The following is a 12,022-nucleotide window of genomic DNA, read 5'->3' as shown; positions in this document are numbered from 1 at the left end:
TTTACTCTGCTTTTCCGTATTCAACTCCCAACACATGATTCTCTCTGCCATATTTGTTCTGCTGCACCCTCAGGTGGTGGATGTTGTTTTTATTTAGACTGAGACACAAACCACCAGGTGGCACAATGAGACTAAACCCCACAATGGTTTCTATTAAATAAATAGAACACTATAAAATATATGAATACACACAAAATATTTAATACAACCACAAATAGTGAAATAATCCAGTACATTTTAAAATCTCATCTCAGTATTATTGAATGTTATTTCAGCTTCTTTTTTATTTTCACAGTAACATTCTTTTATTTCAGTCCAGCAGTTTTTAATGTAAAAAACAAGTGTTTTTTTAATTATTATTTCATGATGACATTTTTTCATGGACTCTTTTATTGCAGAATACCACTATTCATCACAAAGCCATTATCTGTTAATCAATAATGTTGTCTGCAAAGCATCAGCATTAAAAATGGATTGGATTTTTTCACAATTCCATGGTTTTATTCTGCTTTTACTTCATAACTTCATTATATTTCTAATATTGAACACCCCAAAGAAGATATTCTTAGTGCCCTTCTGCCCCACCTAACTGAAAATCAAGAAAACTTTACGGTGGCAATAAAACATGTGTTTTATTTGGAAGTGTTGAACAGTTTCTCCACACAAGTAACAAATGCAAAGCAAGTTAAAATGTACAACCATGTTCTCAGCAAAGAATCACACATCTTTCAGAGTCTCTAATTAAGGCACATTTTAAAGCCATTGTAAAAGCAACCTCACTTTCACATCATATTAACAGTTCAAGTAAACTGGCTTTGACCTCTGAACTGAGAAGGAATTGTAATATGCTCAGCAACAAACTGGTCTTATGTGATCTGACACATCAAGTCAATAAATACAGATATCTGCATAAAACGTAAATCTACCATCTGACTCTGACAACAGCAAATCTGGTGAACAACATCAGGGAGTGATACTGTAGTAGGTAAACAGCTCTGAGCTCTCATATCTGTTGAAACAGTAATATGTAAAGATCACGACTGCAGTTCAGTGCATCTAAAGTAAGCGCAAAATATTTTTCAGATTTGTACAACAGTGTTTAACTTTAAACATATTTGCTCATTACATTGGACACTTGGTGTTGCAAGCATCACCTGACCTGAAAAGTCCATACACACTGACCAATGGGAACATAGAAAGAGCACCAACCATGGAGCCCAACTGCACTACTGCTCCACACCACACAAGGGCACTGCGGCCTTCATCCCTCAGAATAACCCCAATGATGACCTTCACGTAGGACAGGGACAGGACAAACAGGACCCAGGTCAGCACCTGCAACACAGAGGAGGTCAGTATTATACAGATGCCAATCAGATTTTTATAGTATAACAAGCATTGGGTGTCAGATAGTCCTAAAGTGACCTGGTTTGACCTCAACATGTTCGCCAGCTTGGTGGCTTTCAATGGTTACCATTATGAACAAGTTAGGTCAGGAAAGATCAAACAAAAAAGTGACTTTATGGCTGGGTATCAAAATAATCCAGCATTTGATCCATATTGTACCCAGATTTATTTAAAAAGACTATTCATCACCCAAGTGTTCTATTCAATTCTATTGAATTGAGGCTGCAGGAGATGCTGAGCTGGCCTACTTTGTGTTGGACTTACTAGTATATAGAATATTAACTGTCTTGCTACATCTTGTATTGCTGCATTTGCTTGATGTTTGGCTGTGAAAGCAAAGTTGTCAACTATTTTTTGATCATCAGTAATGTAATCATCAGAAAACCTTCGAAACCGAGTGTTAAATTGCTAGAAAAATAAATTCCAAGTAATACTAGCTTAATTGATATATTTCCCAATTAATTGGAAGAAAGAGTCTTACTATGACTGCTGTTCCAGAGGCACTGTGGACCAGCAGGGGGCAAGGACTGAGAGCGGCCATGGCCATGATGTAGGCTCCAAATCCAGTCCCAATCATGGTCAAGAAACCCATGAAAATGAGCGACCTGGAAAAAAAGATCAATGCATATAGTAAAACTGAGCATCTTCTGTTAAACTGAACCTCTTTGCTTCATGAAGAACACAATATGAGAGTATAAATGATTACAATACTTATACCTTTTTAAGCTATGAATATTCAAGATTGAAAGATAGTTTCAGTGTATATAAAATGATCGTTTCATGTAAAGAGATGGTTCCAGTAATCATTCTTACCTTATCGGCACAAACATTGCAATGAAGCAGGCCACTGGGTTGGCAACAGCTGCCATGGTGGCAGCTAGATGGTAGGCTTTATTTCCGTAGGGCAGACAGGAGTAAGACTGGACTGAGGGCAGCACTGCGTTGGTCAGAGCATTGACCCAAGCAAGTACAACAAAGATCAACATCACCTCCAGACTGCTATACGTTCCCCTTCCAAAAGAGCTCCTGGGCTCCCTCCTGTCGGAATCAAAGGGGCTGAGCATAGGCTTCTGCTCTGGTGTCTGCGCATGCAAGGACAGATCTTGTTCTTTTTTCCCAGGGGCCAGATCACCATTGAAGTATAGGTCATTCTTTCTCTCTCGAGCCACAGCTGGGTGATGGTTGAGTAGGATGAAAGCTATAAGGCACACAACCATCATGGCACTGAGGAACACAAAGAAGACCTGGGTCGAGAATTTAGCTGGCTGGTAGATGGCTTGTAGCCCTCCACTGCCAGCCATAGTAGCATTATCAGCTGTGCTGTTGGCTGCAATGGGCATAGTGGCATTTTCACAGTGTACTACACCAACACCTTGAATCAGAGCCACTAGCGCAGGCACAAGACCACTGAGGCCTTCACCTGCAAAGTACGTAGTGAGGTACTCTGGACGCAGTCGCATCATAAAAGGCAGAAATGTAACAGAGGAGGTGCAGTCCACCACAGAGAGAAGGAAACTTAACACCAGCAGGGGCACACTGTGCAAAGAGCCCGCTATTGTCACTGTGTGCTTCCAGAAGAAAGCAAGCAGGAATGTAGCAACGATCCCCAACCCTACAATGCAGTAGATGACCGGTCGCTCATCTAGAACCCCCGGCCGGAAGCGGTGCATCAAAGTTATGAAGAGAGGGCCTATGTTGGCCATCTGGATGAGGACTGTGAGGTATGATGGCAGAAACCAGCCTTCTGGAATCTCCGGTACGACCAGAGGTAGCTCCACCCACATCCCGTTGATGGCCACCCAGGAGCCCATACCAAACAGGCATGCCAGCACGTGAGTCAGCAGCGACATGATGGAGGCAGGAACGAGGTCAATCAGGAGTAGATTTATACTATCTGAAACACAAAACAAGCAGTTTAATTTGTAGAATGCAAACTTGGAGAATTTTCACTACTCTCCAAAAATTGAAGATTGAAAAAAAAAAATATATTTTAAATGGATGAATGGATGAATATTTTACATTTACTAGCTAGTTGTCTGGTCTGAACTGGGTGTCATAGGACATTATTTTCAACCTTAGTTCACTGGTGATTTTTAGTGTTCATCGGTGAAGATTCCATTTGGGAAAGCAGCTTCCAATTGAAAATGACTTGACTTTACAACCATGCTCTGTCAAGCTGTACAAAGTGGCAACCTCGGGGCCTGAAAGGTGAAGCCACTTGAGTGTTTTAAACTTGTATTCTTCTAATGCCTAGGGGGTGAATCCCATTAGTTGCAAAAGGAAGTCTGTTGTATTAAAGTCTATGAGAAAATTACCTTTTGATTGATAAGTTGTTATCATAGTGTTATCCGTTTTTTGTGTCCATGTTTTTGTCTTTGACCCTTTGAATGTCTTTTAACTTTAACCCTTCCACAATGTGTTTTCAGGTCATGAAAGTTAATTGTACAAAACAGTCGACTGTTAGCTGTACCTTGCTAACCAACTAGCTGACAACCCCATCATTGCATTCTCGCCACTTCTGGAAAACTGGAAAACTCCACTGACCAAATGGATGACGGCATGACTATGTTAATTTTTTTCATAGTCTATGGGCTGCTCACAGAGGTGCTTTTAGCTAAATACTAATGTCAGCATGCTAGCACACAATGACAATGCTAAAATGTAGTTTTTTGAGTAAAAATTACAATTACATTGTTCAACACAATTACAATGTTCAACCTATTTTTATGTTCACTAAGTTAGCATGCTAACATTTGCTCATAAGCACTAAATATAGTAGAGCTGAGGGGGATTGCAGTGTCATAGTTTTGTAGGCATTTAGTCATAAATTAAAGCATTGGAAAATTTCAAATTCTGTCATAATGTTGGCACCAAATAAGGTGTTAGGATATCATTAAGTTGTTTCATTCATTCTGAAGGGAACATGAATGAATGTAATCCATCCAAAAGTTGTTGAGACTCTTCAGTCTGGACAGGTGTCAGGAATGATGTTTTCTAACTACGTTTAAATAAAAAAAATAAAAAAATAAAATGTGGTTTTCATTTAAAAACGATATCATAGCTGAAAAACACACAGCTCCGAAGCACAGAGGCATGTCCCCGTATGGCTTCCTTGGTTGACCTTCCCAGTCTCCCTTTACTCTGCCTCTTTTTCCATCTCTCTCTCTCTCTCTCTCTCTCTCTCTCTCTCTCTCTCTCTCTCTCTCTCTCTCTGTGCTATTTGGCAAAGGGGTACCTGACCTCTCACACACTGACACACTGATCCCATAAAAAGCCCCCTGTGGTTGTGATATAAACAGACACATTAGAGGGAAAACATTGTGATGCTGTGTAATAAACTTACATCACCCCTCCAAAACCATGAACAAATAGTAATAATCATTCTATTTATAGGTTAGGCTACTATACCACGGTGTTTACATTTTGTCACTCTACAACTAACTAAAAAGTATTTGAACAAGACAGTGTCTAAAAAGGTTTCAGTGTCTTCCATTCCTTTAAAGAGAAGCATATGGGCAGAGAGATAAGCCTTGTGGTTCAAGGATAACCAGGAACTTAAAAACCCTTACTCCCTTTATACATACACCTTCCATAGTTCTATAAGCTGTCAGAATATCTCATCTTACCTTTATCATAACATAACCAGGAAGTTCTCCTCTGCCCTGTTTCCTTTCCAAAACCGTCACTCCATTGTATTCAGTTTTTTTGTTACATCAGCCACAAATGTGTGAATGCATTCCCTCCCCCGTTTCTCCTCAACACACATATCCCTCGGCTTACATGCGGCTTCCGTGTCTCTGCTGCACTTGACAGGGGAGGGTTTGCACAGGCGCACATGCTCTGCTCCACCATGACACTTTGATCGCCCTTCTATTGGAGGGCTGTTTCAAAATCACACAGCCATGTGCACTGTGTGTGCCACTAATAGGAGGAAAGCGAGTAAAGAGGCAGGTCTCAGTGAGAATAGCTCCTCCTTTTCCTCTTCCCTCCCCCAACCAGCATAAGACCTTGAGGCTTGCCCTCCTTTAAACACACAGGCTACAGTGTGAGTCAACCGGCTTCTGGTTTCACACTCAGTAAAGTTATGTACTGGATATTTGGAAAACAGGCTGATTTTCCGTATATTTCTGTGTAGCTCAGTGTATTTCTTACCCTGCTGAGTCCCTGTTGGCTTGTAATTGTGCCAGCAATTCGTTTGCAGCGGACAGTATGTTGCATGTCTGTTTGCTTCATTTCTAGTTTCACAATCAGCTTTGGTGTGAATGTAATTACTCAACTGAAAATACCAGTCTATCTAGTTCACATACTTACAACACCGGCCAATAGAATAGGCCCAAGAATAGGTCAGTTACATTTGACCAAACAGCAAGATATGTGCCAAAAACGACATTCCCTCAAATGGCCATTGGCTCCAAAAGTGAGTCAATGACCATAGAATCCCATGTTAAAATTCCCAATTTTATAAATATTAATTAATTTTTTAATTAATATTAATTTCCCCCTTCTTTTATATAACTAACTTATTTAATATTAGGGCTTTAAGTTATGCATAATTAAAGGGCAAGGCCACTTTAAGTGGCAGGTGGGTGCCAGCCCACCTCTTAGCCCTTTTTTGGATTAGTCAGGAATTAGAAGGAGTCAGGCACTGCCAAGATGGCCATGGCTGGATCCACCCACATTGAGTTCCCTTTCGTTGCTCTTCAGAAACCTACAGGTGATGTCATAGAAACCATGTCCATATTTAATACATTTGACACACAGTTACTATCAGATAAAGTACAGTTGTAGTGTCCAAACATAATTCTAAAATGTTTTTAGGGATAGTTTATAGGATTGGAATTTTTTGATATCATAAACCACCAGCATTCTACCAACATCATCATCATCATCATCATCATCATCAATTAGTATGATGGGGCAATAGAAGATAGATACAAACTTGTTTATAGATTCCGTCCATTCTAACTTCCTAATTGCTGAATTCAACTTAGCCATAACTAAACCTGGTCTTGTAATCGATAAAGTTGGTTTGACCTCAGCCCTTTAGATCTAAACTCTTCAACACAAAGAAAGTGGTGATGGTGGTTTCAGACTGGTTTCAAAAGTTCTTCACGGTTTCCGGTTAACTCTTAACATGTACTTCAACATACCCTTCTAGCATCTCAGTGAAATGAGGGGCCCACAAAGGCTGTTTCCACTGACCACCTGCTCAATAACTGCTGCTGATAAACCTCCTACTATCACAACAAGCATGCATCCTTTATTACCTATATCCATGGTATAAGTGACAAACTCAGCCTGGATTATGCTCAAAAACTACTGAATGTTTGCCATGAAATTTAACCTGTCAGACTTCCGTGGTATCCTGACCCTCCTCTAATGTCACTATAAGGTTGACAAAATTTGGTTTTGAGTTTAAAAAAAGTCTTCCAACTTTTGGATGAAGTGCCACAGAAATTTGTGCTCACATGCCCCCCTGAGGTTTGTAGGATTGGTGATCCTTTACATTTTCATGTAACACCATAATCAGGTCAAGATCTACATTTAAAAAAATTATTTCAAATAATTTAATCCAACAGTGCTGGCTAAAATATGCAGCAGAAATCTAAAATGTTCTCAAAAAATAAACCAGAATGCCTTTCTGCCTGCTCACATCAATCTTTCATAATATTGCCCAGACAGTCAAAGCAAAACCTTTTGTCAAGGTTGTCAGTTATAAGCAGGAGGACTGTTAGCTGTCTGCATAAGTTTGACAATGTAGGAGGATTCATATTATATAAAATCTTTTAAATCAATGAAAATCAAATTACCTAAGTTTAGGTGATATAAAACTGCTTTACAATGCAAAAAATTGCGTTTCATATCATGGAATGTTTAGTTTAAGCACCATCAAAAATACATAATGCACAGTTCATTTTTTATAAAGGTGGAATGCTAATACAAAGATAAGCTCATAGAGTTGTGTAGATGAAGACAGTTGCTATGGACAAGCTCAAAAATGTAATGAAAAGCCCTACTTTGGTTGTTAAAAAGTATTTTTTTAATTTCCAGAACTCTAAATTGGAGCATTTTCTATGTGGAAAAAAGCCCCTTTTAAAAGACTGTACAAAGCAATTAACCCTTTATCAGGCAAAGAACTATATTGGTAACTTCAGGTAATATTTAGAGGAAAAAGTTGCAAATTTAAGAGATTTAAAGTGGCAAATCTGTGCAAAAGAAGTTGAAGATTCACAAGAAAAAAGTGGGAAAAAAGCAACTTTTTTCTCCCAGATTCACCACTTTAAATCTCATAAATCTGCACATTTTTTTCTTGTAGATTTGCCACTTTTATCTCTTAACTTTTTTCTCAAAATATTATTTTCATATGTTTTTTTTTTTTTTACACATTCTGGCAGTATGTAATATCCTCCAATATTCTCTAGGGTTGAAATTTGGAATTTGCAAGAATTTCAATGAGCGCCCTATTAAGGGTTAACCATCTGAACTCCATTAAACATTTTTAAATCACTTCTATACATCATTCTAAATTAGACAAGATACCACCTACCTGCCTGTGGGAAACAAAGCTCAGGGCCAGTTCTGCTGAGAGGTTACACAAGTGCAGCACAAAGTGAGCTGAGGGTTACTCTGTTCAGAGGTGTTACAGCACAGTGGCCTTCTGATGTTTCTGTATGTAGAGTATGGGAGCACACTGAGTTGTGTGCTTTGTACTTTACCACTCTGGATCTCTGGATCTGTCATGTGACTGCAGGGGGCTGAGCCAGGGGTCCAGTCTGGGAAATAAAGTCCTCAGCAGCACAGTGGGCGGAAGACGACGAGGGATGAAAGCACGGCCAGAGGTTGGATGGGTGGATGGATGAAAGGGAGCTTATGTATAAAATGTTGGCAGGAAAGTAGGGAAATGGAAGGGAATGATTTAGATGAGTCTACATGAACATGAAGGTTCTCTCCATTTATTCGCAGAGGGCGGCAGCTTAGCCAACCAGAAGATGACTCTGGACAGCTTTCTGTGCTTTCTGAGTGGGTGTTTGGTCGGGGTCAGTCTGGCTTTTGTTCAGCACAAATTCCAGCCCAAATGAATGACCCCTGTTGGGCACTAACTTCATGGTATTTCATTGGAGTGCCCTTGCACCCACCTCTGTACAGACTGGCACTACGTGTTCCCTTCCTGAATAACAGCACTTCTTTTCAGGCCTGTGACAGTAAAGTGAATTACTTTTGATAAAGTAAATAAAAATGATTTGAGCCTCCCTGGATGTGGGATTAAGGCAACTGTTGCATTACTAACAAACTAAAACAGCGAACTGTTTGTTGCTGCCAAAGGCCAAAAAATCTTTCTGTCCAACTTAAGTAATTCACTAACTCACTAATTATTGCTCTCATTCCGCTTTGTTGAATTGGCATTTTAAATGTTCTGAGTTAGATATCACACTGAGTAAATGTATTAGTTTAAAGGGACTGTATACACCCAGAACATTAATATACTATTAAAATGAACTATTCACTATGTTAAGATATAGCAGAGTAATGGCTAAGAATATATGTACTTTGGTCAGAAGATGGCAGTGTAATGTATTGCTGTAATGTGTTGCTGTTGGCTAATCCATCAGTACAGTAGTAGAAGAAGAGATTGAGCAAGAGAGAAAAAATAATAAAAAAAAAAACAGGTTGGTGACTCATGAGAGAAAATAATGTTGTCAGGAATTTAATTCAATTGGGCAACTTATTTATTTATTTATACTTAACTAACTCTTTCATGTCAGAGCAGAAACAGCTTATCAGTCATGAGTTAAATGTTCGCTATGTCAGAACTTATTTGGAAAAAGCGTTTCCATCTCTATATTTAGTGCATTAACTATTTTTTCAAAAAAGACAAAAACCACCTCAATTGAGTGTAAAAAATGTTGTGCAAATTTTCTAACGTTTTTTTTATTTCATTTTGTGTTTCCATCAAGCGCTTATCATGCAAATCTTCAAAATGTGCATTGAAACATATTGACGGAAACACGTCTAATATGTATAAAAAGGTTTCAACAGAAATAATCAATAAGCAGAATAACAAAGCTATAGGATCATTCACTCTTTTTAATACATGGCACTGATATCTGCCCTGATGCAGGTCACCTAGTGGAAAGGTGTTCTTTAAAATTCCTTCAAACTATGTTTGACAATGCTCATATCACCCTCAGTCCTTAAAACACTGACACTGCAAAGAAGTCTCAAAAGAGCCCTGAAGACCAGACAATATCTGTTAAAATTAGTTCTGCATTAAAATGAGTCAATTATAGTCTGTAGTCTGTATATATATATATATATATATATATATATATATATATATATATATATATATATATATATTACAGCATAATATAGATATGAAAGAAAAGCACCATATTATGGGATGTCCAAAAATGACCCCCTCACAAAAAAGCCATACTATAGTATATACATTTTTGTCAAAAATGGTGAAATTTTAAAATGTCTAAAAATGCTTAAAATGGGTCAATTATAGCATGTTGATACATATTAGAACATAATATGGACATAAATGTGTAATGGTCTGCTTTTATTTTGTGTGTGCACTTCCTGTTTTATTTTGTGGTTTTAGTTCCTGTATGTTGTGTCTAGTTTTTACCCACACACCTGTGTCCCATTTATTATTAGGCTTTCCTCCTACCCTTTGTCAGATTGTCTTTGATTGTCCTGAGAAGCACATGTTGGATTTTGCCTGCCTGTTTATTGGAATACTATTTTGTGGATTTTGGACTGTTTTTGACCATTTGGATTTTCATTAAAGATTGGATTGGACTTTTTTCACTGTTCTGAATTGTTTCAAAATGACAGAAAAGCACCATATTATGTGTTGTCCAAAAATGACCCCCTCAAGAAAAACTCATACTATAGCTTGTCAATTTTTGTCAAAAATGGTGAAATTTTAAAATGTCTAAAAATGCTTAAACCAGGAAGGATCAGATTGCCCTGGATGGATTGCCGCTTTCTGAAGCCCTAAAGAAAGGGCGTCGTCAAACCCTGATCGACCGAGAGGAAATGCACCAAGCTGACCTCATTTTTAATTAGGGATCACAAGCTAAAAGGGAAATGACAACACAATTACCAGAAAATGAGAAGGTGTTACAGTTCAGCACGTATTTCATTGACATCATCACAGCTGTTACTATTTTTGAAGAATGTATTTTGGTTTATCATATGCAAAATAAAACTTGGTGAAAGTGTGAGTGCTGTATTTTCCCAAATTCTTTTTGAATACACTTAGTCTTGTGGAAAAAAGACGCAATGAGGTTTTTCCCATTCATTTGTTACCCATTTGTATATTATACACATGCGTATTATGTGCATAACATACAGTATATATTGTCTGGCAGCAGTCCAGTCAGAAAGCATGAGTAAAATAGAACATATCCCAGGATGTCTGCTGTTCAGTTCATATTATATCCATTGGTTGCATGAGTCTGTGCTCGACTAAACTGAAAAATATTGCTTTATCTTAAGTTAGAATTTGGGAGCAAAAAACTCTGATGTCCAGTCACAGGATTGCGTTGTTTTGATAAAACCTCCGGATTGTACGGGGCACTCCTGTGGCCTGCAGTCATGGGGAATATTTGTGTAGAAGTACAATACTCTGCTTTCTTTCTCAAACTGCTGGGCTCTGTGTTTAAACAGATATGTCTGTGTTTTTGGTGCTGCGTGTACGCCTCAAGCGACTCTGAAAGATTCACTTGTTAGAGATCAACGGGATGGCAACTTGAGCTGGGGATCCACAGTTTGAGAGAGTTTGTCATTAAATTAGATAGCAGGCACAAGACTACACCTGACCTGTATCCTTATTCTGTTGTTATCATGACCGTATTCTTAACTTAATATGTAACATGTCACAGATTCATCTTTGTAACAGCACTCTCTTTAAACCAGAATGTAAAGAATGCAAAGTTGCATCAATGTAATATAAGAAGATAATTAGCTAATTTGGATGGTAATCTATCCTGACTCAAATCTCTTGGTAGTAAAGGTGCTATTATAACTTCCTCTAAAATAACAACTGATCAAATGTCACTGAGTAATATAAAAATGGTTGCTCTCATTCAAAAATATTTTTTTGTTATGTTTATGTCCCCTAAAAGTCTGACTTTCACTATACTGACTCAAATATTTGCAAAGTGTCACTAGAAAGGTGTTTTCACATTCCTACAGATTCATACATGACAGATTCATACCTGACAAGTGAAATAAAGCTTCGAAAAGCCAATTGATTTAGAATTTTAAAAAGTTTAGTGAGGCAGGAAGAATAGATCTACCAGACCCTTTTGACCCATTTCTTCTCTGCTTCTTATCAGGGGAAACCATGTTAAATGAGATGTGAATGCTAACAAGAGTATTTTAACAAAGGTGATTTTATGTTAACAGTTTGCCTCTGCCGCCCTCAAGTGACAAAAAACAACAACGTAAGCATAAGAAAATACACATCCACCAGAATATGAGTTAGCCCAGCTGAATAAATGAACATATTGTGTTTTAAATAAATGTGTCATTCTATTTGTCCATTTGCAGGAAGTCTTTTATAATGTGACCATTTTCACTCTGTGATTTTGCAGAACCG

At 38.1% G+C, this 12,022-nt stretch overlaps 1 protein-coding gene across 2 annotated transcripts; it reads right to left on the bottom strand.

The window, feature by feature from the left end:
- Positions 1 to 613: 613 nt before the first annotated feature.
- On the bottom strand, positions 614 to 8,103 carry zgc:91890 (solute carrier family 52, riboflavin transporter, member 3-B). 2 transcript variants are annotated; one of them, XM_059340274.1, is made up of 4 exons: positions 7,955 to 8,103; positions 2,221 to 3,301; positions 1,889 to 2,012; positions 614 to 1,335 (listed from the first exon to the last, which is right to left on the bottom strand). In XM_059340274.1, the coding sequence occupies exons 2-4, from the start codon at positions 3,255 to 3,257 to the stop codon at positions 1,123 to 1,125; spliced, it is 1,374 nt and encodes a 457-aa protein (XP_059196257.1). In that variant the 5' UTR covers positions 3,258 to 3,301; positions 7,955 to 8,103; the 3' UTR covers positions 614 to 1,122. The 2 variants fall into 2 exon arrangements, with proteins under 2 accessions (XP_059196257.1, XP_059196256.1); XM_059340273.1 differs by lacking the exon at positions 7,955 to 8,103 and adding an exon at positions 5,034 to 5,784.
- Between the last annotated feature and the right edge of the window lie 3,919 nt (positions 8,104 to 12,022).

This window comes from Centropristis striata, chromosome 8 (assembly GCF_030273125.1).
Source record: "Centropristis striata isolate RG_2023a ecotype Rhode Island chromosome 8, C.striata_1.0, whole genome shotgun sequence".
Classification (NCBI taxonomy): Eukaryota; Metazoa; Chordata; class Actinopteri; order Perciformes; family Serranidae; genus Centropristis; species Centropristis striata.
This window is presented reverse-complemented; position numbering and strand designations above follow the sequence as displayed.

What these genes read in the sequence shown, in the direction of transcription:
- zgc:91890 (XM_059340274.1), bottom strand. Translation starts at nt 3,257, where the DNA reads ATGTCGCTGCTGACTCACGTGCTGGCATGCCTGTTTGGTATGGGCTCC. An exon ending in GCAATGTTTGTGCCGATAAG is followed by an intron (nt 2,013 to 2,220) that starts GTAAGAATGATT and finishes CTTTTTTTCCAG; the next exon opens with GTCGCTCATTTTCATGGGTT. An exon ending in CCTCTGGAACAGCAGTCATA is followed by an intron (nt 1,336 to 1,888) that starts GTAAGACTCTTT and finishes TCTGTGTTGCAG; the next exon opens with GTGCTGACCTGGGTCCTGTT.